This window comes from Oncorhynchus masou, chromosome 2, assembly GCF_036934945.1.
Source record: "Oncorhynchus masou masou isolate Uvic2021 chromosome 2, UVic_Omas_1.1, whole genome shotgun sequence".
NCBI lineage: Eukaryota > Metazoa > Chordata > Actinopteri > Salmoniformes > Salmonidae > Oncorhynchus > Oncorhynchus masou.
Genome location: NC_088213.1, coordinates 51995843 through 52021607, shown reverse-complemented (window position 1 = coordinate 52021607; position 25765 = coordinate 51995843). Strand labels below are relative to the sequence as shown.

Sequence of the window (25765 nt, the reverse complement as noted above, 5' to 3'; positions counted from 1 at the left end):
AAGGAAAGAAATTCCTTTACTTAATTTTACTTACTTTACTTAATACTTAATTTTTAACAATCATTGAAAAGTGAAAGACTAAAGTTACATACATGGGATGCTTTAGTGAATTTCAGAATGTCTGGAATAGAAAAGGCAGAAATAAAACAATTCAATAAACATTCGCAGCCAGTCATCCAAAACATATCCCTATGCAGTTGTTAAATTCCTGTTAATTTATGAAATGCATTCCAGGTGACTACCTCATGAAGCTGGTTGAGAGAATGCCAAGAGTGTGCAAAGCTGTGATTAAGGCAAAGGGTGACTACTTTGAAGAATCTCAAATATAAAATAGATTTTTTTTTGATACCTACATGATTCCATGTGTGTTATTTCATAGTTTTGATGTCTTATTCTACAATGTAGAAAATAGTAAAAATAAAGAAAAAACCTTTTGACTGGTAATATATATATGGATGATTTACAAAGCCAGGAACATTTAACAATTAGGCTATTGATTATAGACCTAATTTAGTTGGGTTTTCCTATCTCCTCAATTTTCTTAGACAATTAGGCTAAGGCCAGGGCTGTTTCCCCATCTCTGCTGCTGCTGCTGCCTCTGCAGCATTGTTCTCAATCCCAATATGCTGGTTAACTTTGTTATTATGCACATAGCAACATAGGAAAGGGCGGCAATTCTACGGAGCACTGAAGATTATGTTTCAGAACCACGGACAGCGACCGTATCCAATGCAGGAGAAAGCGCATTTGTTATAAAATAATATTTGATTTATTAGTGTTGCACCATTATTTTAACATAATATAACCATATACAATTTCAGTATCACGTCTTAGCGTGATGGACTGTGCCATCCATGTGGCCTCGGCAATAGATTACTTAATTAGAAAAGTAAAAATAATGTTTTTGTCATACCCGTGGTATACAATCTGATATACCACAGCTTTCAGCCAATCAACATTCAAGGCTCAAAACACCCAGTTTATAATGGCCAATTATATACATTTTTTTTTACAGAACAGGTTTTAGATATAAATACACATAGATCCTATTGCCTGATATCAAGATTCGTAATTAATATGTTATGGAGTCACCTATTATTATTATAGTTTAGGTAGAATTATGATAAATAGCCTACTGCTCTTATCTTTGCAAGGATCATATTTCAAATCAAATCAATTCATAGATCCCTTCGTATATCAGCTGATATCTCAAAGCGCTGTACAGAAACCCAGCCTAAAACCCCAAACAGCAAGCAATGCAGGTGTAGAAGCACGGTTTGATGTATAACAAGTCCCATAGGTTATTTTCATGCATATTTTTTTTACAATATTAAAAATGATAATATTAGCGGCACATTAACGTTAGCCCACACCGCCAACCAGCTGCCACTACTTGCGGCACCCCTATCGGCATGGACTGTGTACCCTGTGGTTCCTGCCACAACATAAAACAAGACGGTGCAGCGGTTCCTGCACCACTGCATGGGGCTTCTCTGTTTGCAATTCATAGGCTTACCTTATTATCCTCCATGGTTAAAGTCTATGGCTGGAGCCTATGTTCCCATCATGTAAAACTTTACCAAGTGATTACCAAAGAGATAAACTACCGCATTTTATACGGTAACTCAGCTTTCAGCCAACGTCATAATGTGAATGCACTTTGACGTAATAAAACAACTTCAGGGAAGATCTGTCAATCAATGCAATCAGCGACGCAATACTGGATCCCCATACCACTAAAAAGACCACTCTTATCTTTGAAACAATAAATACTGGTGTATAAGCTCCGTTTCCGTTTTTTTGTACAAAAATGTGATGAGACAACAAATAAATAAGTAATGACAGCAATGATGAGCAATAGATAACATTGTAAATAAGAATGTGTTCTTAACTGACTTGCCTCGTTAAATAAGGTAAAATCATTTTTTTAAATAACAAATCAAATGCAGTAATTTGAGAAGAACTCTTGAGGGCGACTACGAACCAGTGCAGTGTTGGAAAAATTACCCAATTGTTATACATGACTGAGTCATTTTCTATGAATGTATCTTTACTTTAGAGTTAAAGCCACCCAGTAAAATACTAGAGCAATAGTCTAAAAGTATTTGATTTTAAATATACATTTTTGATACTTATAAATCTATAAATAATTTACATTTCCTTATATTAATAAGCAAACCAGACGGCACCATATTCTTGTTTTTTTTCTTCATTTATGGATAGCCAGGGGCTCCAACACTGACATAATTTACATATTAAGCAGATATAGATTAGAATGTTAGATTAGAACATCGTGCAAGGTTATTGTCCATTGTGCCAATGAAGCTGTTCTTATGCTACACCCTCGGGAGTGGTGTCAGGAAAATAACCTCAAACTCAACCTCAACAAAACAAAGGAGATGATCGTGGACTTCAGGAAACAGCAGAGGGAGCATCCTCCCTATCCACATCAACAGGACAGTAGTGGAGAAGTGGAAAGTTAAGTTCCTCGGCGTACACATCACGGACAAATTGAAATCCAATCAAATTTATTTATATAGCCCTTCGTAAATCAGCTGATATCTCAAAGTGCTGTACAGAAACCCAGCCTAAAACCCCAAACAGCAAGCATTGCAGGTCTTGAAGCACGTTGGCTAGGAAAAACTCCCTAGAAAGGCCAAAACCTAGGAAGAAACCTAGACAGGAACCAGGCTATGAGGGGTGGCCAGTCCTCTTCTGGCTGTGCCGGGTGGAGATTATAACAGAACATGGCCAAGATGTTCAAAAATTACCAGCATGGTCAAAATAATAGGTCTGGGACAGGTAGCACGTCCGGTGAACAGGTCAGGATTCCATAGCCGCAGGCAGAACAGTTGAAAGTTGTGGCCCTCCAGGAAAAATACCAAACTCTCTGAATGTATATGCAGTGGTACATGTCAGTGCCATGAGTTACACTGAGTGTATAAAACATTAAGAACACCTGCTCTTTCCATGACATATGCTGACCAGGTGAATCCAGGTTAAAGATATAATCCCTTATGGATGTCACTAGTTAAATCCACTGAAATCAGTGTAGATAAAGAGGAGGAGAAAGGTTTAAAAAATATATTGTAAAGCTTGAGACAATTGAGACATGGATTGTGTGTGTGTGCCATTCAGAGGGTGAATGGACAAGACAAAATATTTACGTGCCTTTCAACGGGGCATGGTAGTAGGTGCCAGGGGTACCAGTTTGTGTCAAGAACTGCAACGCTGCTGGGTTGTTTACGCTCAACAGTTTCCCGTGTGTATCAAGAATGGTCCACCACTCAAAAGACATACAGCCAACTTGACACAAATGTGGGAGCCATTGGAGTCAACATGGGCCGGCATCCCTGTGAATGTTTTGTACTCTCAGTACATTAATAGTATTGGTACAGTGTTCTTGCTGTAACCTGTAAAGCTGGAGCAGCCTGCGAGGCTGGGGGTGTAGGTGATGCCGTTGTCTGAACACACAGGGTCCCACTTCCCAGCCAAGCAGGAGCAGTCTCAGTTACATTCTGACAACAGGCTGCCATCGTACACCAGGGGGACAGAGAAAATGGCTGGTAATAATGATGTTTAAATAATTGTTGCTGAACTATCATTGACACAGGCACAGTGACAAAACAGCCAGGAATCCTGGCTCAGTAACAACCATACTGTATATTCCCACAAGAGGGAGCCCCGGCACAAGCCCATGTGTGTTTTGTTAAACTTTCCCTCATATTCCACTGATCAAAACTTTTGTTTTTATCAACCCACCAACCAACCAATCAGATGTCATATTTACCCGTTATAGGACAGGGTCAGACCAGCCACCTGAACGTTGTCACACTTAGTGCCAGACTGCAGAGGGAGGAGGAGGTAGGCCATGAAGGAGATGACGAAAGACATCTGGGATCCAGACACAATGCCAAGCTTATACCTCTTCATCAGTAGACCTCCCAGGAATATCCCCACTGCACCCACAGGCAGGTTCAACTCACCTGGAAAGTTATACTCACACATCTTTAGTGCTACTAGTGTGCTGGAGTTTCATTTCCACTCATGTTCAACAAACCTACAGGGGATGGGAGAGAACAAAAAAAGTGTATTTAATGCCATTCAACATCAGTACTGACAGGAGGGAACATTTCAGTTGGAGCATGTCCAGGTTTCTATGGATTCGTTGAGACAGGCAGCCCAATTCAGTCATTTTTTTGAGTATTTGGTATTTTGACCAATCAGATATTCCCGAAAAAGAGCTGATACGAAAATATCTAATGTGATTGGTCAAAAGACCAATTAGTGAAAAAATATCATAATTGGGCTGCATGTCTAATCGCATCCCTTGTCTCTCTGTCTCTGACCCAAACTTCAGTCCTTGAATCAATTACAGAGGGCTGAAAAGGATTACGATCAAGAATTGTTACCCCCTACCCGATGTCCGCCGCCTCGGAGTTGGCACTAAGAATCCAATTCTTCACCAAACTGGACCTCCGCAACGCTTAAAATCTGGAGAGAATCAAGGAGATGAGAGGAAAATGTCCTTTAACACCCCTAGTGGTCAATGAGTATTTAGCCATGACCTTTGGAATATTGAACTCACCAGCAGTCTTTCAGGCATTGATCAATGATACTCTTAGGGATATGTTGAACCGGTTCGTCTTTGTTCACCTCGACGACATCCCGATCTTCTCCAAAACCCCCTCCGGAACATTTACGGCCCTGTCCCACCTCACTCAAGCAGGTTTTTGCAGGAATCCCGAGGCTGACAGGGCATTCATAGAGCTCAAGGGACGTTTCTCCTCCGAACCCATCCTCGTTCATCCTGATCCTACTCGTCCCTTTGTGGTAGAGGTGGACGCCCCGGACACCGGAGCTGGTGTGGTCCTTTCACAGTGGAACAAGGAGGACAAGAAACTGCACCCATGCTCCTTTCACTCCAAGCAGGTCTCGCCAGCGGAAGGCAACTATGATGTATACAACTGGGAGCTTTTGGCAGTTAAGTGGGCCCTTGAGCAGTGGAGACACTGGTTGGAACCACTGCTTCATCTTCTGGTCCCTTCTCTTAACATGTATGGCCCCAAAACATAATCAAGCAGCTGACCAATTACACAAGACTTTAGTTCTAAGTTACCTGAGATTAATCAAAAACTGGATACATTTCTTTATTTCTAAAGTGAAACTATCCTACGCATTGGAGTATCTCTACAAGTACAAGTTTAATTTCAGTTGTTTTACCGTCCCATGAAGAAGTGTGGCAGGCCTGTGAGGAAGGATCCTACAGCCATGAGGAAACAGCCCATAGCAATGAGCCTGGGCCGGTGCAGCTTCGCCCCCAAATGGCTGACCACAGCCAGGAACAGCAGGTTACCTGCAAGAAACCACAACACTACAGTAGTCAGGAATCGCAAATTATAAACACAGTTATTTTTTAAACTAAAAATGGCGTATCAGTTTGGATACCAGGCTGCAACAACACAGCATCAAATAAAACAATGTTAGAGGTTGACAGTAGAGTCATGGACAAACGTCAGTCAATCAATTAATAGGAACAACTATAAAACTGGACAGTATTGAGAGCAGACTCTGATTGAACCACAAGAAAAATCGATCATACTGTAGTCTGTATCTGGTTTTTACTACATGAATTCTCAAGCAACTCAATGTTATTGTTGATACCCATCTCAAAGCTGCCGTCTATGAGTCCGATGAGAGAGCTGGACAGGTCAAAGTGTTTCTCTGAGTGATGGCACTCTTCATGTAGGTCCCTGACAGAGCTTTGGTGAAGGAGGCGAACAACAGGGCCACGATGAACTGCTGACAAACACAAGAGAGAGAACATTAGTGTGTGTTTGTCCGTGTGTATGTGCATGCGTGGATGCGTGTGCAGACAGAGTACATGTGTAGCTGAGGTGGCCTGCAATAGTAAAAAGAACGGACACAAGTTTAGTCTGCAAAGTTCTGGCGCTTTCTTTATTCTGAAGAATGTTTTTTTCTCTTGTTCAATTGTCTATTTTCTTGTTAGTACTTTGAAAATATTCACATCAAACAAGTGCACACTTTAAATAACACAACATGAATGCACTTTACCTAAAGCAGAATTCAAAAATGTTCCACAAATAACCCTGTCTTAGTGTATGGTTTCACATGAAAACCACAATGTATTTCACATTCATACAATAGAAACACCTATATATGAAACCATAAATAACTGAATGTTTCTCTATATACCGCTACCTCTATAGAAAAGTGACAATAATTACATTCAGCTTTAAGATAGTGGCACCTCCAGAAAATCGTCTCTCTCACTGTATGCACTAAAAGTCCACCAGACTGAGCGTGCTCGGCCACTTTACCAGCTAGTGAGCACAATTTTACACAAAACAACCAATAACATCTAAAACCAACTCAGAAATCCCTAACAAACGGATTCTTGATAAAAAAAATCTCCTAGACAAAATCCAGTACAAGTAAGCTACTGAGTAAACATAGTCTCTGTGACTCGTAAATGTTTGTTTTTTTAACTCAGCTAGCATCAAGCTAACATATACTCTCACTCAATGTAAATCACATTCTTCTCTCACTCAGTTCGACACAAAGCCAAAACAAAACCTTTCCTAACGTGATAATATCTGGACAAAGTTGTTAAATAGCATGTTATTACATATTGTGTATATATTTGAACGTTTGAAGTTCTGTTACATACCTGTAATAGTAAAAGAACAGACACAGTTTACCTCTGTAAAGTTCTGGTCCTTATTCTGCAGAATGGTGAGCGCTTGGCCAGAACTTGCTGTTTCTCCTGCTACAACAGTGCAACAGCGAAAGTATGCCATAGATTCATTGACAAATACTTAAACAAATGATGTGACTTTGCATGCACAATCAGACATGTGCATTTAAAACATTAGTAAGATCCTTGAGTGTGGAATTGTTTAGAAAATTTACATGTGAAGATATGTTTTCATGTGAAGATAACATGTAAAGCAACATGTGATTACATTAAACTACACATGTGAAAATGTGATCACGTTGTGTTCCAAAACATGTTTTCACATAAAATGTCAATTGAAATTATGTGGTTTTCTGTAAGGGCAGGAATATAAGATGCATATTGATGTTATGTTTGATGTTACATGATCTTGAAAATGCAATGTTCTTTGAGGTTCTTCCATGTTCCTTTCCATGTATTTTCCATTTTACTTTCCCTCAGTCCTTTTCACTTTCCTTGGCAAAACAAGCTCTGTAAAGATTTTCTCAAAAGTTTTATTGGACTCATCAGACCAAAGGACAGATTTCCACCAGTCTAACGGTCTAACGGTCCATTGCTCGTGTTTCTTGGCCCAAGCAAGTCTCTTCTTAATATTGGTGTCCGTCCTTTAGTAGTGGTTTCAATGGAACAATTCGACCATGAAGGCCTGATTCACGCAGTCTCCTCTGAACAGTGCATGTTGACATGTGTGTGTTTCTTGAACTCTGTGAAGCATTTATTTGGGCTCCAATCTGAGGTGCAGTTACCTCTACTGAACTTATCCTCTGCAGCAAAGGTAACTCTGGGTCTTCCTCATGAGAGCCAGTTTCATCGTAGCGCTTCATGGTTTTTGCGACTTCACGAGAAGAAACTTTCAAAGTTCTTGAATATTTCCGTTTTGACTGACATTCTTGTCTTAAGTAACAATGGACTTGTTTCTCTTTGCTTATTTGAGCTGTTCTTGGCATAATATGGACTTGGTCTTTTACCAAATAGGGCTATCTTCTGTACACTATGCCTACCTTGTCACAAAACAACCTATTGGTTGTTTCCAGGTATTCCAGGTGACTACCTCATGAAAAGGTTTGAGAGAATGCCAAGAGTGTGCAAAGTAGTCAAGGAAAAGGATGGCTCCTTCGAAGACTCTCAAATATAAAATATATTTGGATTTGTTTAACACTTTTTGCTTACTACATGATTACAATTGTGCTATTTCATAGTTTTGATGTCTTCACTATTTTTCTCAAATGTAAAAAAAAAATTAAAAATAAAGAAAAACCCTTAAATGAGTGGGTGTGTCCAGACTTTTGACAGGTACTGTAAATATTGTGATATTGCAAATATGGTACAATCCAGGGGTGCAAAGCTTTTGGAGACTTACCCAGAAAGACTCACAGCTTTAATCACTGCCAAAGGTGATTCTAACATGTTTTATTTTTTTTTTTTTTTATTTTTTTATTTCACCTTTATTTAACCAGGTAGTGTAGTTGAAAACAAGTTCTCATTTGCAACTGCGACCTGGCCAAGATAAAGCATAGCAGTGTAAACAGACAACACAGAGTTACACATGGAGTAAACAATTAACAAGTCAATAACACAGTAGTAGAAAAAAAGGGGAGTCTATATACATTGTGTGCAAAAGGCATGAGGAGGTAGGCTAATAATTACAATTTTGCAGATTAACACTGGAGTGATAAATGATCAGATGGTCATGTACAGGTAGAGATATTGGTGTGCAAAAGAGCAGAAAAGTAAATAAATAAAAACAGTATGGGGATGAGGTAGGTAAAATTGGGTGGGCTATTTACCGATAGGCTATGTACAGCTGCAGCGATCGGTTAGCTGCTCAGATAGCAGATGTTTGAAGTTGGTGAGGGAGATAAAAGTCTCCAACTTCAGCGATTTTTGCAATTGTTCCAGTCACAGGCAGCAGAGAACTGGAACGAAAGGCGGCCAAATGAGGTGTTGGCTTTAGGGATGATCAGTGAGATACACCTGCTGGAGCGCGTGCTACGGGTGGGTGTTGCCATCGTGACCAATGAACTGAGATAAGGCGGAGCTTTACCTAGCATGGACGTGTAGATGACCTGGAGCCAGTGGGTCTGGCGACGAATATGTATCCAGGGTCAGCCGACTAGAGCATACAGGTCGCAGTGGTGAGTGGTATAAGGTGCTTTAGTGGCAAAACGGATGGCACTGTGAAAACTGCATCCAGTTTGCTGAGTAGAGTGTTGGAAGCAATTTTGTAGATGACATCGCCGAAGTATTGTGTATTGTGTAAGTTTTGTGAATACTTATGTAAATGAGATATTTCTGTATTTCATTTTCAATACATTTGAGAAAAATGAAAAACATGATTTCACTTTGTCATTATGGGTTATTGTTGCAGCTGGGTGAGATGAGAAAAAAATATATATAATTTTATCCATTTGGAATTCAGGCTGTAAGAAAACAAAATGGGTGTGAGGATAAGGAACCTGTCCTGAGAAACAGTGACTTAACCAACTGAGCCACAAATAGTGGTAGCAGAGGCCAGAAGATGCAGTACTTAAAAAAAGTCCTTATACAGCATCCATATTGGTGGTTTTATCCAGAATTTGGAATTACAGGTGAACACTAGGCTGGATATTTCTGATGATTTAATTTACAAACACAGAGCACAAATGAAGGGAAACTAAGGGTTTAAATACAATCATTTGTCGAGGCACAGGTGCAAAGCGAGGTCATCATGGAGCGGGCCAGTGGGAACAAGGGAGGAAAAAAAATAAGGTCAAAAAGCACAATGGGGGCATGGAATGACCAAAACCCGGAGAAAACAAAATCCTGAGGAAAAAGTTGAGGGGTATGAACACTTTCTGAAGGCACTGTATATCTGCAAGAAAGTGATAAATGAGCGACTCAAGGGGGTCATTTATACATTGCCTTGTTTAAAAAAATAGCTATCATGCTGTAATCGGCATAGTTTCTCAGACCAAATCTTAATTCTGGTATAAACAAAGCAATCTGATCATACTCCAGTAAAATACACGCTACAGGGAATGCAAAAAAAATGTGCTTCTGCAAAGCACATATACATTGTCCAATCAACATCCACACATTGATTTATTTCTTCGGGTCTTGATTCAAACACAAACACACTTGGAATAAAATGCTCTTTCAGTGTCTTGTTGCAGGTTGTGCAATGTTCAAAAGTGTGAGAGATTAGCATCAATGTGTGTGGGGTCAAGTTTGGACGGTCGTACATATGCAAATAGCCGAGATTGTATATTTCAGGACCATGGACAGCAGCGATATCGGCATAGCGATATCTGTCTTTCAGCACCACATGACAGTAGACAGCGGCCATCTCATGTGAAGTTGGCACTGGGGAAATTCCATGTAATGAGAAACGAGGTCTAGGAGGCAAAAAGACTGAAGGAGAAGACACCCACAGGAACTCTATGCTAAACTGTTCTGCCACATTCATTTCAAATGTTACATCTTTCAATTTGTAAATAATAGGGAATACATCTGCAAATAATTGAAACAGACTTATCAAACTACACTGTACAGCTTTAGTGTGTCTGTGCAATATTTATTTTATTTAACCTTTATTTAACCTCTTTTTCAAGAGCGTCCTGGCCAAGATAGGCAGCACCAAGTCATTACAAAAATTACAGACAAACAGCATCAAAAACAACAAGTAATCTAGTAAAAACCATAGAATTCACAAGAGTATAACAAAATCAAAAACAGCAAATTAAAAACATTGACAAGTCAGGGAATCAATCTCAAGATCATTCATCAGTGATTTAAAAATACCAATCGGGACAAGTTCTTCCAGTTTAAAAGTATTTTGTAAGGCGTTCCAAGACGATGGCGCAGAGCACATAAAAGCCCTTTTACCAAATTCAGTTTGGACATTTGGAACAGTTAGCAGGGTAAAGTCCAGCGAATGAAGAGAGTACCCACCACATTTCTGAACAATAAAAATGCCCAAATAAAAAGATAGCCAAAACGGCTATGTAAATAAAAGTATACCAGTGACTGAGCCTACGAGTGACTAGAGAGAAGGCCAGCCAACCCTGGTATACAAAGTGCAGTAAGGGTTTTGCAGTTTAAAATAAATCTCACAGTGCCATGGTAAAGGGTGTCAATTGATTCAAACAGGAAGCATTCATATATAAAATATCCCCATAGTCTAGTAAAGGCATAAATGTAGCTGGTACTAGCCTCCTGGCTTCAAAAGAAAAACAGACCTTATTCCTAAAATAAAATCCCAATTTCAGCTTCAATTATTTTGTAAGTTGTTGAATATGCAATTTAAAAGAGAAGCCGTCATCAATTAAAATTCCAAGATATTTATATGAGGTTACAACCTCAATCTCCTTGCCCTGACAGGTAGTAATAGGTGAAAGGTCTATTTCTTGCATTAGAAAACACCATTAGTTAAGTTTTGTCAGTATTGAGGATAAGCTTCAATTGACACAAGGTATGTTGAACAGTATAAAAAGCAGTTGGCAAGTTCTGGGAAGCTTTTGTAAGAGACGAGGCACAACAGTAAATAACAGTATCATCAGCATAAAAATTACGTTGTGCATTGTGGACATTATTTTCTAAATAATTTATATATATAGTGAATAAGAGAGGACCAAGTACAGATCCTTGGGGCACACCATTAAAGACAGACAATTTAACAGACATAAGCCCATCAAATTGAGTGTACTGAGTTCTATCAGACAGATAGTTAGCAAACCATGCAACTGCATGCTCTGAAAGACCTACACTCAACAATCTCTGGCTTAGTATAGCATGATCAACTGTATCAAACGCCTTAGAGAGATCAATAAAAAGTGAGACACAGTGCTGTTTTTTGTCAAGGGCTTCAGCGATATCATTTAAAACTTTTATGGCTGCTGTAATTGAGTTAGTAAATAAAAACTATTTTAGCTGTTCACTCACAAGGGTTTCAAGTATTTTCACCAGGGGTGACAGCTTTGAGATTGGCCTATAATTATTTAAAAGAGTTGGATCTCTCCCTTTTAAAAGTGGTAGGACAAATGCTGATTTCCAGATCTTTGGAATTTCACTACATTCCAGGGTTAGATTGAACAGATATGTAAGTGGTTCAGCTATGAAATCAGCTGCCAGATTTAAAAAGCAGGGATCCAAAAGATCAGGACCTGCAGGCTTTCTCTGATCTAAAGATTTCTGGGCTTTATGTACCACCTGCACTGAGAATGGCAAAAAGCTAAAAGTTTGACCAGCTCTCACTGGTTCATCCACACAGGGTTGTACAGAGACAGAGAACACTGAATCAAACAGCCTACCAGATGATACAAAGTGCTCATTGAAACAATTCAGTTTTGTCATATACAGCAACAGAGTCCTTCAAAACACATGACGGTAATTCATTAACATTACTGTTACCAGACATCGACTTAATAGCCTTCCAAAACTTTCTAGGGTCTGTAACGATTGTCGTCGGGAGAAGGAGAAGAGGACCAAGGTTCAGCGTGGTAAGTATTCATAATACTTTTAATAAATACGAATACTTCAACAAAAAACAACAACACGACAAACGAACAGTTCTGCAAGGTGCAATAAACACAAAACAGAAAACAACAAACCACAACCCATAGTGGGAAAACAGGCTGCCTAAGTATGGTTCTCAATCAGAGACAACGATTGACAGCTGCCTCTGATTGGGAACCATACCAGGCAAAACACATAGAAATCTAACACACAGAACAAAACATAGAATGCCCTCCCCAACTCACGCTCTGACCAAACTAAAATAGAGACATAAAAAAACGAACTAAGGTCAGGACGTGACAGGGTCATTCAGGTTATCAGTGGTAACAGACATAAAATATTCAGATTTGGCCTTCCTGAGAAGAAAAGAACACTTGTTTCGTAACTGCCTAAAAATAAGCCAAACAGTATCAGAACATTATTTCCTTGCTTTAGCCCAGGCGAGATTACGGTTGTGAATAATACAAAACAGCTCAGAAGAAAACCATGGATTAACCCGCCCTTTAACCCTGAACCTGCGGAATGGGGCATGTTTGTTTACTATTTGGAAAAAACTATCGTGAAAGAATTTCCAGGCAGTTTTCACATCAGGGATAAACTCAATCTGCTCCAGTCAAAATAAAACAAATCATGAAAGAAAGCCTGCTCATTAAAACACTTCAAATTTCTCTTACGAATAAAACGTGGGTTTGTTCTAGGAACCTTAGTATTTCTAACAGCAACAACAGCACAATGGTCACTTAAATCATTACAAAAAACACCAACCGCAGAATAATTATGTGGAACATTTGTAAATATCAAATAAATCAAGGTAGATTGATCTGGGCATTTAAGATTTGGGCGAGTGGGTGAGTTAATCAACTGGGTAAGATTCATAGAATTACAAAACATTTTTAAATCATCAGACACAGGCTTTAACCAACACCAGTTGAGATCACCAATCAAGATCATTTCACTGAAAAGAAGTTTAGACATAAGGTGTGTCAAAGAAGAAAATGCATCACCAAGAACACAGGGGGGTCTATAACAGTTATAGAGAGACCTTTTGAAACCTCAATATTCAAAGCAAGAAATTCCAACTGTTTACATATAGCTTCAGACTTTGCCACACTTACAGGGAATTTAGTTTTTACAAATATAGCCACACCCCCACCTTTCTTAACCCGATCAGTGCGATAAACATTGTAACCACAAAAATAGACTTGCTGAGCCAGGTTTCAGAAAACACAATTACATCAGCATCAGTTGATTTAGCCCAAATCCTAACCCCTTCAATGTTTGACTGCGTACATTTAAATGAAAAATACCAAAACCAGATCTTGATTTAAAATCAGAGAGGGTTTGGAGACATTGCATATCAGGGCCAGGGTTAGGTTGCACGTTACCTGATATCAACAAAAGAAGAATAACTAGGCACCTCGGTTTAATAACCTTGCACGGCTTCTCTTTTTTAAGAGACCTACTGCAAGCGAATTCTACAAGTGAGTTTCCCGACAATACAAAACAGTCAATTAAAACCATTAGACCTTGGTAGTGACACAAATTCGTACTGTTCACATCAGGCCACAAATACATCGGCACTTGGACGAGTGGACCGAGTGAAAAAGAGCGAGTTCCTGCAGACAAAATGTCTAATGAACGGGAGAGGACATTGTCAGATGTCCTCACCCAGCGGCAATGTTCGTTTTCTCCAGAGACCAAAGAACGGATGGGGAGAGAAGGACAGCTGTATGTATGAGTCTGAATGTGAGTATTTGCGCGTGAGAAGATTGGGTGTTGAGGTCGTCGGTTCAACTATAAGCAATTCCGTTCTCAAATGTCTGTTTAATGTGAGAAACAAAATGAAAAACACCTGTTAGACCATTACAATGCGGACTGTCTTGCATTTTTACTATTACCAACAAGACAACGAAGTGATACGTGCCATGGAGACTTTTAACGGATAATTTCCAACACCAAAAGTTACCACGCTGAGAGATATTGTTTACGACACTATTATGCATACAATCCAAGTCATACGTTTATTGTCATTCATACTCTTATTTTTAACCGAATATCTTTGCAAAAGTGTTCATTGTGTCAATTCAGAGCTCAGAAATATTGGAATAATGTGTTTAAGGGGACTGACATTCAAGACGCACAACAGGAGAACACAACAACCACATTTTCAATTGACAATCATTGCTTTAAATGGATGTGGTCGATAGATTTGTATAGGCATATATAAACAATGTATTATAACTTATTTAACTTGTAAACCAAGGTTGGATTAGTAGGTCTAACCAACATGCACCTGGATAATCGCGTTATGAATCGGGACGGGCTCCCACGTCCTCAAAAACACATTATGACATAATAAAGAGTTTAATGTTTCACGAAATAAAGACATAGAAGCTTACCCATTTATACAGGTTCTACACATTCCATTTCTCCATGGCAATAGAATGTAAACATTCTATTTTGCGCCAAACATCGCCTACAACTCAATTCTAAGTGCAGCATATTGGACGACTCCACAGTCATTGATCATTCGCGACTTTAAGTCATTCCTGTTATCTCTAGAGCATCCCGTATATCTATAGCGCTGCATTTCTTCCCCATCTTACCATGGATAGGGTCTGGTGCATTCCGGAGTTCACTTATGGTCCCACAAAGGTAAACTTAGGAGAAATTAATTTTAGCATACTGTAAATGCCGGTGCATAATGTGCATAACAAAGCATCATTATTTTCATTATCTTCAAAGGAATTCTGTAGAAGCAGCCTTTATTTTCAGACTCTGCAGGCCTGCTGGGAGGAAACATATTACAATAAACAGGTAAGATTCATCCCACAAAAACATAAACAACAGAAAGAGAGTTGTATTTCAAGACAGTTTAGAGAAGGTGATCATAAGAGTTCTTAATATCACTTGCAAATTGTGAGGCATGAGCAGTTGTGAAATGTTGCGTGAGGCCCTTCTGAAAGCACATGATATGGTATTTCGTGGCACGGTCTCACACCTTACCTCATCTTGCAGAAGAAGCTCATGGTCCACTATCTGCTGCTCCAGAGTCAAGGCCAGGTCCCGCCCCATGTCACCACGGAGCACATGAGCAACTGGCTGGTGTCTCAGAGCAAAAAATCCCTTAGGGAGAGGTGAGTACCACGTCAGCACTCACCTTCACTGCCATTCCCTGCCACCAGCAGCACTCCAGGAGGTGTGGGTAAAATAAACAACAGAAAAATCAGAAGCCAGGAAACTTGAATTACTCTGTGTTTTATTTGAAGGGTGTGGAAGGAAACCCTGCAGGAAGGAAACAACCTCGCTCGGCTGGTAAGAGAATGAGAGTTAGAGACATACTACAAGTTAGTGAGCTCTTTACTGGCCTTTCAACAACGAGTTAGCACAGCAGAATAGATCTGTTGTGAAATTACACTAATGGGACTTCCTGTTTCATACTGCAGGCCTGGGAAGTAAACACTTGCCTAAAAATGATGAACATAGAGCATGAGGCTTTCTGCAAGCTCCGCCGCTCCATGCACCCCACCTCGCCAGCTGACATGTGAGTTCCATGTACTGCCCTGCATATGACTTGATCCATTTATCTACACATCTGTAACTATGCAGAAACAGACTAAGACAGTGTTCTCTGTGAGCACATTGCACATCGTTTAGCTTTGTCTTCTCCTTTTTGTTGATTTCAGCGATCCTAAGGTCCACAGCATCGTGGAAAGAGCTGTGAGGAGCATTCTGGGCGAGCAGTCCAATGAGCCCCATAGCAACCTGCTCAGCCCATCTCAGGTGGTGGTGGAGGTGGTGCCCAGGCTCCTCCTGGCCCTGTGGCTTCAGCCAGAGGAAGGCCATTCAGAGCACCCAATCCTAATAAGCGGGATGGCCGTGGGCATGGTGGCGGCCGTAGTGGAGAAGCTATCCTGCATGTTAAAGGACCCTTCCCCTCACATCCCTTTCTCCCGGGCTGCTGCTTTTGACTCTGTGCAGTCGATCCTCGGGAGAATCAGTCAGTCCTTCTCCACCGATGACCTGCAGAGCCCTTTTTATATGAGCTCTGTCTGTGCCTTTGTGGCGGACGAGGTGCAGAGCTGCTTCCAGCCCCCTGCAGCCACCCTACCAGTTCCCCCTGTCCTCGCGGTGGCCGTTTCCACCACACTACCAGCTGACATCCAAGCAGGTGAGTAGCAATGATAGAGAGCACTCTGACAGACACCTGCTCTGATGACATCTTGGTGCCTTGTAGTAGTAGAGCTCATCAGGATTGTTGTTGTCACCCATAACACAGACCCGGCTTCTTCCCACCTGGAGGTTGTGGACATCACCCCTAACAGAGAGGCAGATCAGGATTCTTCCCACCTGGAGGTTGTGGACATCACCCGTAAGACAGAGGCAGATCCGGCTTCTTCCCAACTGAAGGTTGTTGACATCACCCCTAACACAGAGGCAGATCCGGCTTCTTTCCACCTGAATGTTGAAGACATCACCAGTAACACAGAGGCAGACCCGGCTTCTTCCCACCTGAAGGTTGTGGACATCACCAGTAACACGGAGGCAGATCCGGCTTCTTCCCACCTGGAGGTTGTGGACATCACCCCTAACACAGAGGCAGATCCGGCTTCTTTCCACCTGAAGGTTGTGGACATCACCCCTAACACAGACCTCTAACAGACCCGGCTTCTTCCCACCTGAAGGTTGTGGACATCACAGATCCGGCTTCTTTAACACAGAGGCAGATCTCTTTCCACTGAAGGTTGTGGACATGTGGAAAAACAGAGGCAGAACATTGTTTCTTTCTCACGATGGCACGCCACTCTGCCAGCTGACATCCAAGCTGAATGTTGAAGACATCACCAGTTAACACGGTTTGCATTTGACATTCTGTTCTTCTTTTTCCCACCTGAATGTTGTGGACATCACCCCTAACGTGACACTGGATGTTCCATGCAGGCAGAAAGGGGCCCATATCTTCCCTTTGGAGGTTGTGGACGTCACACCTGAAGAAAGGAACAATATTAATTATTCATCAGACCTTCAGAAATGGGATTGAACCATAGACCATTAAATTATAATTGACCAGCTGACATCCAAGCATTTCAGAACTTTTCTATAAAGCACTCTGAAGGTGTAGGTTTGTCATGACATCTTAATGTAAGAACCATTTCAAATGTATTATTTGACCAGTGTTAAGGGCGCTCAACCAATGTTGAGTTTGCATTTGAATCATTTACATTCTGCTCACTATAAAAAAAATGCATTTTTTATTCAGGGGATGTTGCTGTGGTAGTCTGATGGATGTCACCCAGGAACACGTGACCCAGGACGTGACACTGGATGTTCCATGAAAAAGATCTAAGGAAATGGGGCAGAATAAAAATCCAATGAACATTATTTTACATTGGCTTTGGAGCAGGCAGGCTGACTGGCTAGCCCTGAAGGCCCTCTGCCTCTACCTCTGTGTGGTTCATCTCATCCAAGGAAGTTGGAGGAACAATGCCTCTGGGGTAACCTTCTTAATTATTCATCAGACCTTCAGAAATGGGATTGAACCTGCTTTTCTTCTGTTTACTACTTAATTTCAGAACTTTTCTATAAACCTTTCAGAAATGGGATTGAACCATGATGACCATTAAGTGAAAAATGATCATTAAATAAATGGGACTTTATAACTTGCCCTCTGACCTCTCTCATCCAAGAGGTTGTGTGGGTTGTCTTCTGTTGGTGTTTGACCTCTCCCTCTACCTGCCATTTGGCTTCAGAAGCATTCTGCTCTTTCTTTCACATGAACAGGAGGAATGGCCTCTGGGGTAACCTCCTCCTCTATCTAACGCCTCTTCCACCTCCTCTTTCTGACTTGTTCTCTCTCACTGGGTGTTGGATAGTTCCTCCTCCTCTGTGTCTTTGTGAGTTTGGAGGGAGTTATCCTGTTCCGACTTCCTCTAAGGGTGTGCACCGTAATCTCTTTGTGTGTTGAGGGGTTCAGTGGTTTTGGAGGGAGTCTGAAGTTCGATTTCTAGCGATGACTGTGGGGTCTGTCCCGTGGTGGTGTCCTCCTCCCTCCAAACACCCAGCCACTGAGACATGTGATGAGGCCAAGAAAGATCCCTCTGGAAGGACGGGATAGGACACATCACAACACTGCTGCTCATTCATATTCAAACACACCTCAGAGTACGGACACAAACATGGACCCCCACACACACACAGTCACATCACGGTTACAATGTTTACTGTTTCCAACATGAATGTATTGTAATGTGCAGAACAATGCCGGTCCGGTGGTTAAAGCTTGGAGAACTTTCCAGTTCATCAGCCCCATCATCACCTACATGCGTGGGGGATCCCAGGTATGTGTCTTTGTAACTAGCTAATCCTAATCTACATTGTCAGTCATTTGATCTTGATGAAATGTGTCACAGCCATTGCTGAAGTGGTTTTGTTGATGTTGTCTTGTTGTTTATCTCAACAGCAGGTGGTGGTGAGGATGCACCACGTGAGTAGGGTGAGAGGCCTGGAGACTCAACTGGTGTGTGCCACAGCCAGGCTTAGTCCTGAGGGCATCCCCTACTGTGCCACCAAAGTGCAGTCCAACACTTGGATCCAGGTAAGAAGTAAATACTACTGAAATAGTATTAGATTAGTTTTTTCTTCACTTTTTCCATTTGGCCTTAACATGTATTCTCTCTGTCAGCGTGTGGCTGGCAGGGTGACCCACTATGCGTCTCACCTCCGCCACGAGACGTCTGTGGACGTGATGCTTAGCTGCTACCAGGTAAATAAACGATTTCCTATGTAAATAGACTAGACATTACTGGGCATTTTTACATTAGATTTGGTGTGTTTTCTAATAACGTGTGTGTGGTAAACAGGTGTGTTGTGTGTGTTTTGAGCAGCAGACTGATGTCTCAGTGGTGTACGCCACTCTCCACGGGCTGGACGGGCTTCTCTCCTCTTCAGCGTGGTCGGAGGCTGCCTCCTTCTCTACGCCCACCACTCAGCAGTTCACTGGCCCAGAGCCTGAGGGCCACAACTGGTATGAGGTCAGACGTTACACACACATACTATTGACTAGGATCATTAAGATCCTTCCATTGACCGATTGTTTTATGTCATTGCATTGGTCATTGATTTTGAATGCTTGTTTTGTCGTAGGGCTGGGAGGAGGACCTGCTGCCTGAGGAGAGGGAGGTTCCTCTGCTAAAGTGAGTTCCTCTAAATGTCTGTGTCGTCTGGGCTTGTCAGATGCTGAAGGATAGTGGTCATAATGCTGTTATCCCCCATTGACTCTAATGGTTGACGTGCTCCATTCCCTCCCTTTTCACAGCCTCTACCTTACCACCAAGAGAGTGGAGGACATCGCCCTGAGGCTCGTCTCCCTGCGCCAGGCCTTCACTGTGAGTGGACCCACTTTTCTTTTTCTCTCTGTGATTTCTTGTTCTGTCTCCTAGAGGAAGATGTCTCACCCTAACTCTTCCCTCTTTCCTAGACCCTGCTTGGTTCCACCCTGAGCAGGAACCATCTGTTTGTGGCGGGAAAGGTCCTCCTGGGCGCTTTGGTTCAGGCCAACCACATGGTAACTCACTAACTCATTCTCTTTCAAGGGAATTAGAGCATCCCTGAGGGGAAATGTGTTCTGTTCACTAAGATGCTATTTTCATTGTCATAGGACGAGGCCAAATTCATCCGTACCTATAACGACTTTGTGGACTACCTGAGTGACCCCTCCAAGCGGAATGACATTGAGAGGGAGCTGGCTGAGGCAAAGGTGAGTTCATTAACTCTTTCAAGTCTCACTGAGTTCTTCCACATGCATGTCTTTTATACATCACTTTTATACATCACAGTAGCTGATCTATATGAAATCATTCCTATTTTCTCCTAATGTGTTTTCTTGTCCTAGATCCATCATGTGAACATGATAGATGTCCTCTTTGAGCTGGTGCTGTTTGGGATGATGACAGCTCAGAAGTCCCTGATGGTGGTAAGTAGCATCTCACTGGTACATGTTTTGATCTCTCTCTATTAGCAGTTTCACTTAAATGCCTCTTCTCTTCTCTCCTCTTTTCTCCTCCTTTGTTTCCCTTAGCACCCTGGTGGGTTCGTGGAGCGTCTGCACGCTCTCCTGTACTCCTTCCTGCCCACTGCTGCCAACATGGAGCCAGAGGCTGACAGATACCTGCTGCTGCTCAATGTAAGAGTCAAGAGGTTACTTCCTGTTTACTTCCTTATTCATGGTTAACCAGGTTTCAATGCCATTTTAGGGGGAGTATTTCTAATTGTCTCTCTCCTCTTGATAAGCTAGTAACTCAGAGCCATTTTCAATGTGTTGTGTGGTGTTCTCTTCAGGACGGGCTGATGGCTCTGCTAGATGACATGTTTGGCCAGCAGCTGGCCTGGTACTTTAACCCAGAGTCTCTGGTTACTGAGCTCTCCACCCTCCTGGAGTACCACTTGGAGAACCTCATGGCCAGCATGTAGTCCTACTGCAGGGACCATACTGACCTAAGACAGGGATTTTTTTACTAGGATTAAATGTCAGGAATTGTGAAAAACTGAGTTTAAATGTATTTGGTTAAGGTGTATGTAAACATCAGACTTCAACTGTACCTAGAAGTACACACTATTCTTATTTTTTTTAAATGTATCTTAAAAGTAAAAGTAATATAGTCAACTATACAACTTCTACTACTACTACTACTACTACCCTTTATATCATCCAATAATATATAATGAAAAACACTCAACATGAAGAATTAATACAATTATGTTAATTTCAAATATTTATTTTGAAATATAGATTAGGTGCTCTTCTTTTTATAGCAGGAAGTAAAGGGACTGGACAAGGCTTTGCCTATAGCTGAAAACATCCTGGAAATGAGCGAACGCTTCCTTGGTTTCTTCTTGGTGGAGCATACACTCTCTGTTGGCAGGATTCAGGATTCTTGATCATTGACAATTGCTGAAAAAAAAATGTAAATATAACATTTTCTTTAACTGACCCTAGTTGGTGTGAAGAATTACTATTGCATTATTATTATTTAAATTGTAATATTCTACATTATTTACAAATGTAGGGCGGCAGGTAGCCTCGCAGTCTCAATCCGCCTATTTAACGCAGAAGTGTTACATAGGCCCCCCCCCAGGGCTTAGACTGTTTAGTGCCAAAAAGAAGGTGATAAAAACATTTAAAATGATATATATACATATGAATATAAATATATATTTGTCAACTTTCTTATATCTCTCAGATTTAGGACAGACACTTCAGTTCCATGTAGTGAATCTGTTATTCAATGCGTTTGTATGGGCAAATAGCAGTAAGGCCGATACAAACTCCTCGGCCCAGACAGGGCTTAGACTCTTGTGGGTTAAAAAGCATGATCATTACAAAGGTGCAACTCGTGCTGGGGTCAATAAAAGGCCACGCTAAAATGTGCAGTTTTGTCACACCACACAATGCCACAGATGTCTCAGAGACAGAGACTGAGAAAAATAGGAGCAAGGAAAAACGCTGGTTGACTTGTTTTGAGGGAGCGTGCAATTGGCATGCTGACTGCAGGAATGTCCACCAGAGCTGTGGCCAGAGAATTGAATGTTTATTTCTTTACCATAAGCCGCCTTCAATGTCGTTTTAGAGAATTTGGCAGTATGTCCAACCGGCCTCACAACCACAGACCAAGTATATGGCGTCATGTTGGCTGTAGGGTTATGGTGTGTGCAGGCATAATCTACGGACAACGAACATAATTGCATTTTATCAATGGCAATTTGAATACACAGAGATACCGTCACGAGATCCTTAGGCCCATTGTCGTGCCATTCATCCACCGCCATCACCTCATGTTTCAGCATGATAATGCATGGACCCATGTCGAAAGGCCTGCATACTCACCAGACATGTCACCCATTTAGCATGTTTGTGATGCTCTGGATTGACGTGTTCAACAGCGTGTTCCAGTTCCCACCAATATTCAACAACTTCGCACAGCTATTGAAGAGGAGTGGGACAACATTCCATAGGCCACAATCAACAGCCTGATCAACTCTATGCGAAGGAGAAGTGACACGCTGCATGAGGCAAATGGTGATCACACCAGATACTGACTGGTTTTCTGATCCACGCCCCTACCTTTTTTTTAAGGTATCTGTGATGAACATATGCATATCTGTATTCCCAGTCATGTGAAATCCATAGATAAGGGCCTAATGAGCATATTTCAATTGACTGCTTTCCATATATGAACTGAAACTCAATAAAATCTTTGAAATTGTTGCATGTTGCGTTTATATTTTTGTTCAGTACACATTTGAGTGTATTGACTTACCTGTTTCACTGACGGCAGGGGTCTGGTTCTGGGAAGGTGTTGGAGTGCAGTGGTTCTTCTTGTTGTCCTTCTTTGTACACTGGGTAACAAACAGTCATTTATACAGTAGGAGAAATTGCACACAAAGGGTATCAGTGTTTACCATCATACTGTACGTAATGAATAAAAATAATCTTTATAATTTGTATTTTGATGACATATGTACCTTTGGGTTGAGTCCACAGAGAGCGCTGAATCTTCCTCTCTTCTTTTCCTTTCTACCAGTTGTTGGAAGCCCAGAATGACCTACCTCGTCACTGCCAAGTGCATTGTGTGATGACAACTGGGTCATGGAGGGAGGTGAAGAGCTAGCCTCATTGCATTTAGCTAGTAGTTCCCTAGTTAATGATTTGACCAGGGCATCGTCAAATGCATAATCCGTTGACTTCATTGCAACCTGGAGCATCTTCTCTGACCCGAATTCTTGAAGAAGCCCCATGTAGACAGCCTTGAAAATCTCTTTGATTTTCAGATTCTGGGGGTAGGCTTGAGTTTGTTCAGGGCCTGAGGTGCCACAGAACTCAGACAGAATCCTCTTTGTGAGAACTCTTGATGTTTCACCAATGTCGGAGGATTCCAGTAATGTGATAGGGGTGATCATTGACAGCAATCTAACAATCAGTAAAAGTACCAAAGAGGTGTAGTCATTGCTAGTGGAGTCAAATAATGCATGTGTATCAGAGTCCATGGCTGATGAAGTTGATGGATGCACAGAGACACTAGACATCTCCAGATCTTTGTTGTCCATCTTGGATTCCACCTCTCCTAAAACTTGAATATGCACAGTTCCACCATTGTGTGTGCTGCTGCCAGAGAGAGAGGGTTTAGGAAATGATTTGGCACTAGACTGACGGCTAGTGGTCATGAGAGCCGGGCTGTCAGAGTCAAGTGTTCCAGCATCAGTTGGGGACAACCCATTGATTATGTTCATCAACTCTGATAATTCTTCTGATGAATTGGAGGCCACAGAACAGGTATCCATGACCTGATTGACCATTATATTGGTGAAAAGGCTCTTTGTGTCACAGTAAACCTGTGTGGAACTAATGGAGGTGGCAGAAGAGTTCGGGATAAGCTGACTTGTTTCCTGCAGAGAACCATCAGAGATGATAGTTTGGCAGAAATCGGATCCTTGTGATGGTGGAGGAAGCCAGAAGACAATCTGCTGTAGCAGACGTTTTATTGACTCCGTAGCAAAGGAGTACACAAGGTCAGATGGGAACTCCCTGGATTCTTCAGAAGCATTCAATCCTGTCTTCAGCTTCAAAAGAATAGAGTCAGACACGCTCTTGCCAGCTGGCACAAAAAGAGCCTGGGGGGTGTTGTGACTTTTTATGAGCTCATAAACTTTGTCAGTGAGCTCATGTGAGAAGTTCTGAAGACCGTCCCTGGGGCTGAGTCTCGCAAGTCTTCTTGTAAAAGAAGTGACATCATCTGCAGTGGCTATGTGTTCCGTATCTTCTCTTGGAATGACCTCCATAACAGTGTCAACTATGGCAGAGATGGTTTGCCTTGTGTAATTTGTTGACCCTTGTGAATGAGTTGAGGAGTCACTCATATCAATGACCGAAACTCCTAATGATAGGACAATATATTTCAACAGGCCACTCATTGGGGACTGGAGTGCCTGGAAGAGAATTTGTAAAATCACTCTGAGACCCTCTGGTCATGGCAGAGGTGATGGACAGGGAGGACTTTGAGGAGGATGGCCGGTGTATCTCGTGTCTATCAGTTCTCACCATGTCAACATCCTCCAACATGGAGCCCACGATGGAACGAGTCAAGAGGCCTTTCTCTGAGGTGCTCATCCTCTCTGACATAGACACTCTCCTCTGGATTGTCATCAGAGTCTGACTAATTAAGGCTTTGGAATAATTTGCCATGCTGGTCTGGCTGCCTTCATGTACACTGTAAATCATTTGTGTAGAAGTAGCTGTTCTGCATATGGATTCGGCATGTTTGGGGGCCTCAACCACATTGTCTAGGAGGACCGGTTGTTGCTGGGCAAAAAAATCCTTGACCTTGGTGAACACATTGTTGAACAGGTTAACAGTGCCTGGCCAAATGATCTTTCCTTTCACATTGGCCCCGTTGTGAACACTGACAGGAAGGGTTGAAGCTGACAGGGATCTCTCTAACTGGCCAGACACTGAAGCATCAGACATTTTAGTCATCTGGGTGAAGCTATTAACGTCTTTAGTGATGCTTCTGACGATGTTGGATGCTGCAGAATTGGTGTGCAGAGAAGAGGTGAATAAAGATGGAGTTCCACTCTTCTGAAGGATTTTGACATCTCTATCATCACCATCATTACTGGACTCTGCACAAATGTCTGCACTTCTACCATCAAGGCTGGTATTTACAATACCAATTAACCCTGATTGAAGGATCCCACCAGCCATATGTGAGGCTTTAGTTTGAAATTCATCAGTACATAGTTTGTCAAAGGCTTTGGATTTAAGACTTCTAGAGGATGCCTCCTCCTCATCATTGTTGATCTCACCATGCAAATTGTCCTGTGTATTGACAGCATAGTCATCAACAGATAAATATGATTTGGAGGCGGCAAGGACGTCAATCTGAGAAACAACGGCATCCAAAAGCTTGGACAGGTCTTCTGTATCTCCTTTTAGGCTAGAGAGGCATTCCTCCATGGATTCCTCAGAGTGATACACAGTGAGGATCTGACTAATGACCTCCTTGGTACAGGTTTGAAGGTCCGCTTGGATTTCAAGAGAATCCCTATTACAAGTCACCTGAGAATCTAAACTTTCACTAGGAGCCTGTTTGAGAGTCTCATCATATATTGGTGTAACACCATCGATGACCTTTACAGAGTCTTGGCAGGAAGTGAGAAAACGCCTCAGCATTTCTCGAAATCTATGATATATAATACGAGCAGCAGAAAGGGTGCTCACTTTTGAAATTCTGAGAATTTCAGATTCATGTGCCTGCATGGACTGAACAATAGTCTCCACATCTGTTACAAAAGTGTCCAGTAATTTAGATGCTTCAGAGTCTCCCAGTAAGCTGTTTGTAAAGGGGTTGACAGATCTCAGAGCTTCACTCACTGCCTTTCTAGCCTTTGTCTGGAAAGACACACTGGAGAGTTTTGTCATATTTATAACTGGAAGACTCTGGGTAGATTCACTGTTGGTGG

At 41.7% G+C, this 25765-nt stretch overlaps 4 protein-coding genes across 5 annotated transcripts in view; 1 reads left to right on the top strand and 3 right to left on the bottom strand.

Moving 5' to 3' along the window:
- LOC135553204 (uncharacterized) overlaps positions 1 to 25765 on the bottom strand; it is a gene marked incomplete at its 3' end in the record, with an annotated part of 39038 nt that overhangs the window by 5966 nt on the left and 7307 nt on the right. The gene's annotated exons all lie outside the window — the stretch shown is intronic.
- On the bottom strand, positions 3725 to 15325 carry LOC135552048 (uncharacterized). Its single transcript, XM_064983424.1, has 7 exons — positions 15250 to 15325; positions 6692 to 6790; positions 5665 to 5802; positions 5224 to 5356; positions 4589 to 4861; positions 4420 to 4494; positions 3725 to 4060 (listed from the first exon to the last, which is right to left on the bottom strand). Coding segments are annotated over exons 1-6 (720 nt in total). The 3' UTR covers positions 3725 to 4060; positions 4420 to 4493.
- On the top strand, positions 15493 to 16909 carry LOC135552039 (uncharacterized). The gene is made up of 4 exons (XM_064983413.1): positions 15493 to 15565; positions 15697 to 15794; positions 15937 to 16421; positions 16530 to 16909. The coding sequence occupies exons 2-4, from the start codon at positions 15724 to 15726 to the stop codon at positions 16907 to 16909; spliced, it is 936 nt and encodes a 311-aa protein (XP_064839485.1). The 5' UTR covers positions 15493 to 15565; positions 15697 to 15723.
- On the bottom strand, positions 21181 to 24170 carry LOC135506278 (uncharacterized). 2 transcript variants are annotated; one of them, XR_010450375.1, is made up of 2 exons: positions 22567 to 24170; positions 21181 to 21200 (listed from the first exon to the last, which is right to left on the bottom strand). XR_010450375.1 is itself a non-coding variant. In XM_064925821.1 (2 exons), the coding sequence occupies exons 1-2, from the start codon at positions 24161 to 24163 to the stop codon at positions 22538 to 22540; spliced, it is 1500 nt and encodes a 499-aa protein (XP_064781893.1). In that variant the 5' UTR covers positions 24164 to 24170; the 3' UTR covers positions 21237 to 22537. The 2 variants fall into 2 exon arrangements, 1 of the variants encoding a protein (XP_064781893.1); XM_064925821.1 differs by lacking the exon at positions 21181 to 21200 and having other exon boundaries at positions 21237 to 22645; positions 22772 to 24170.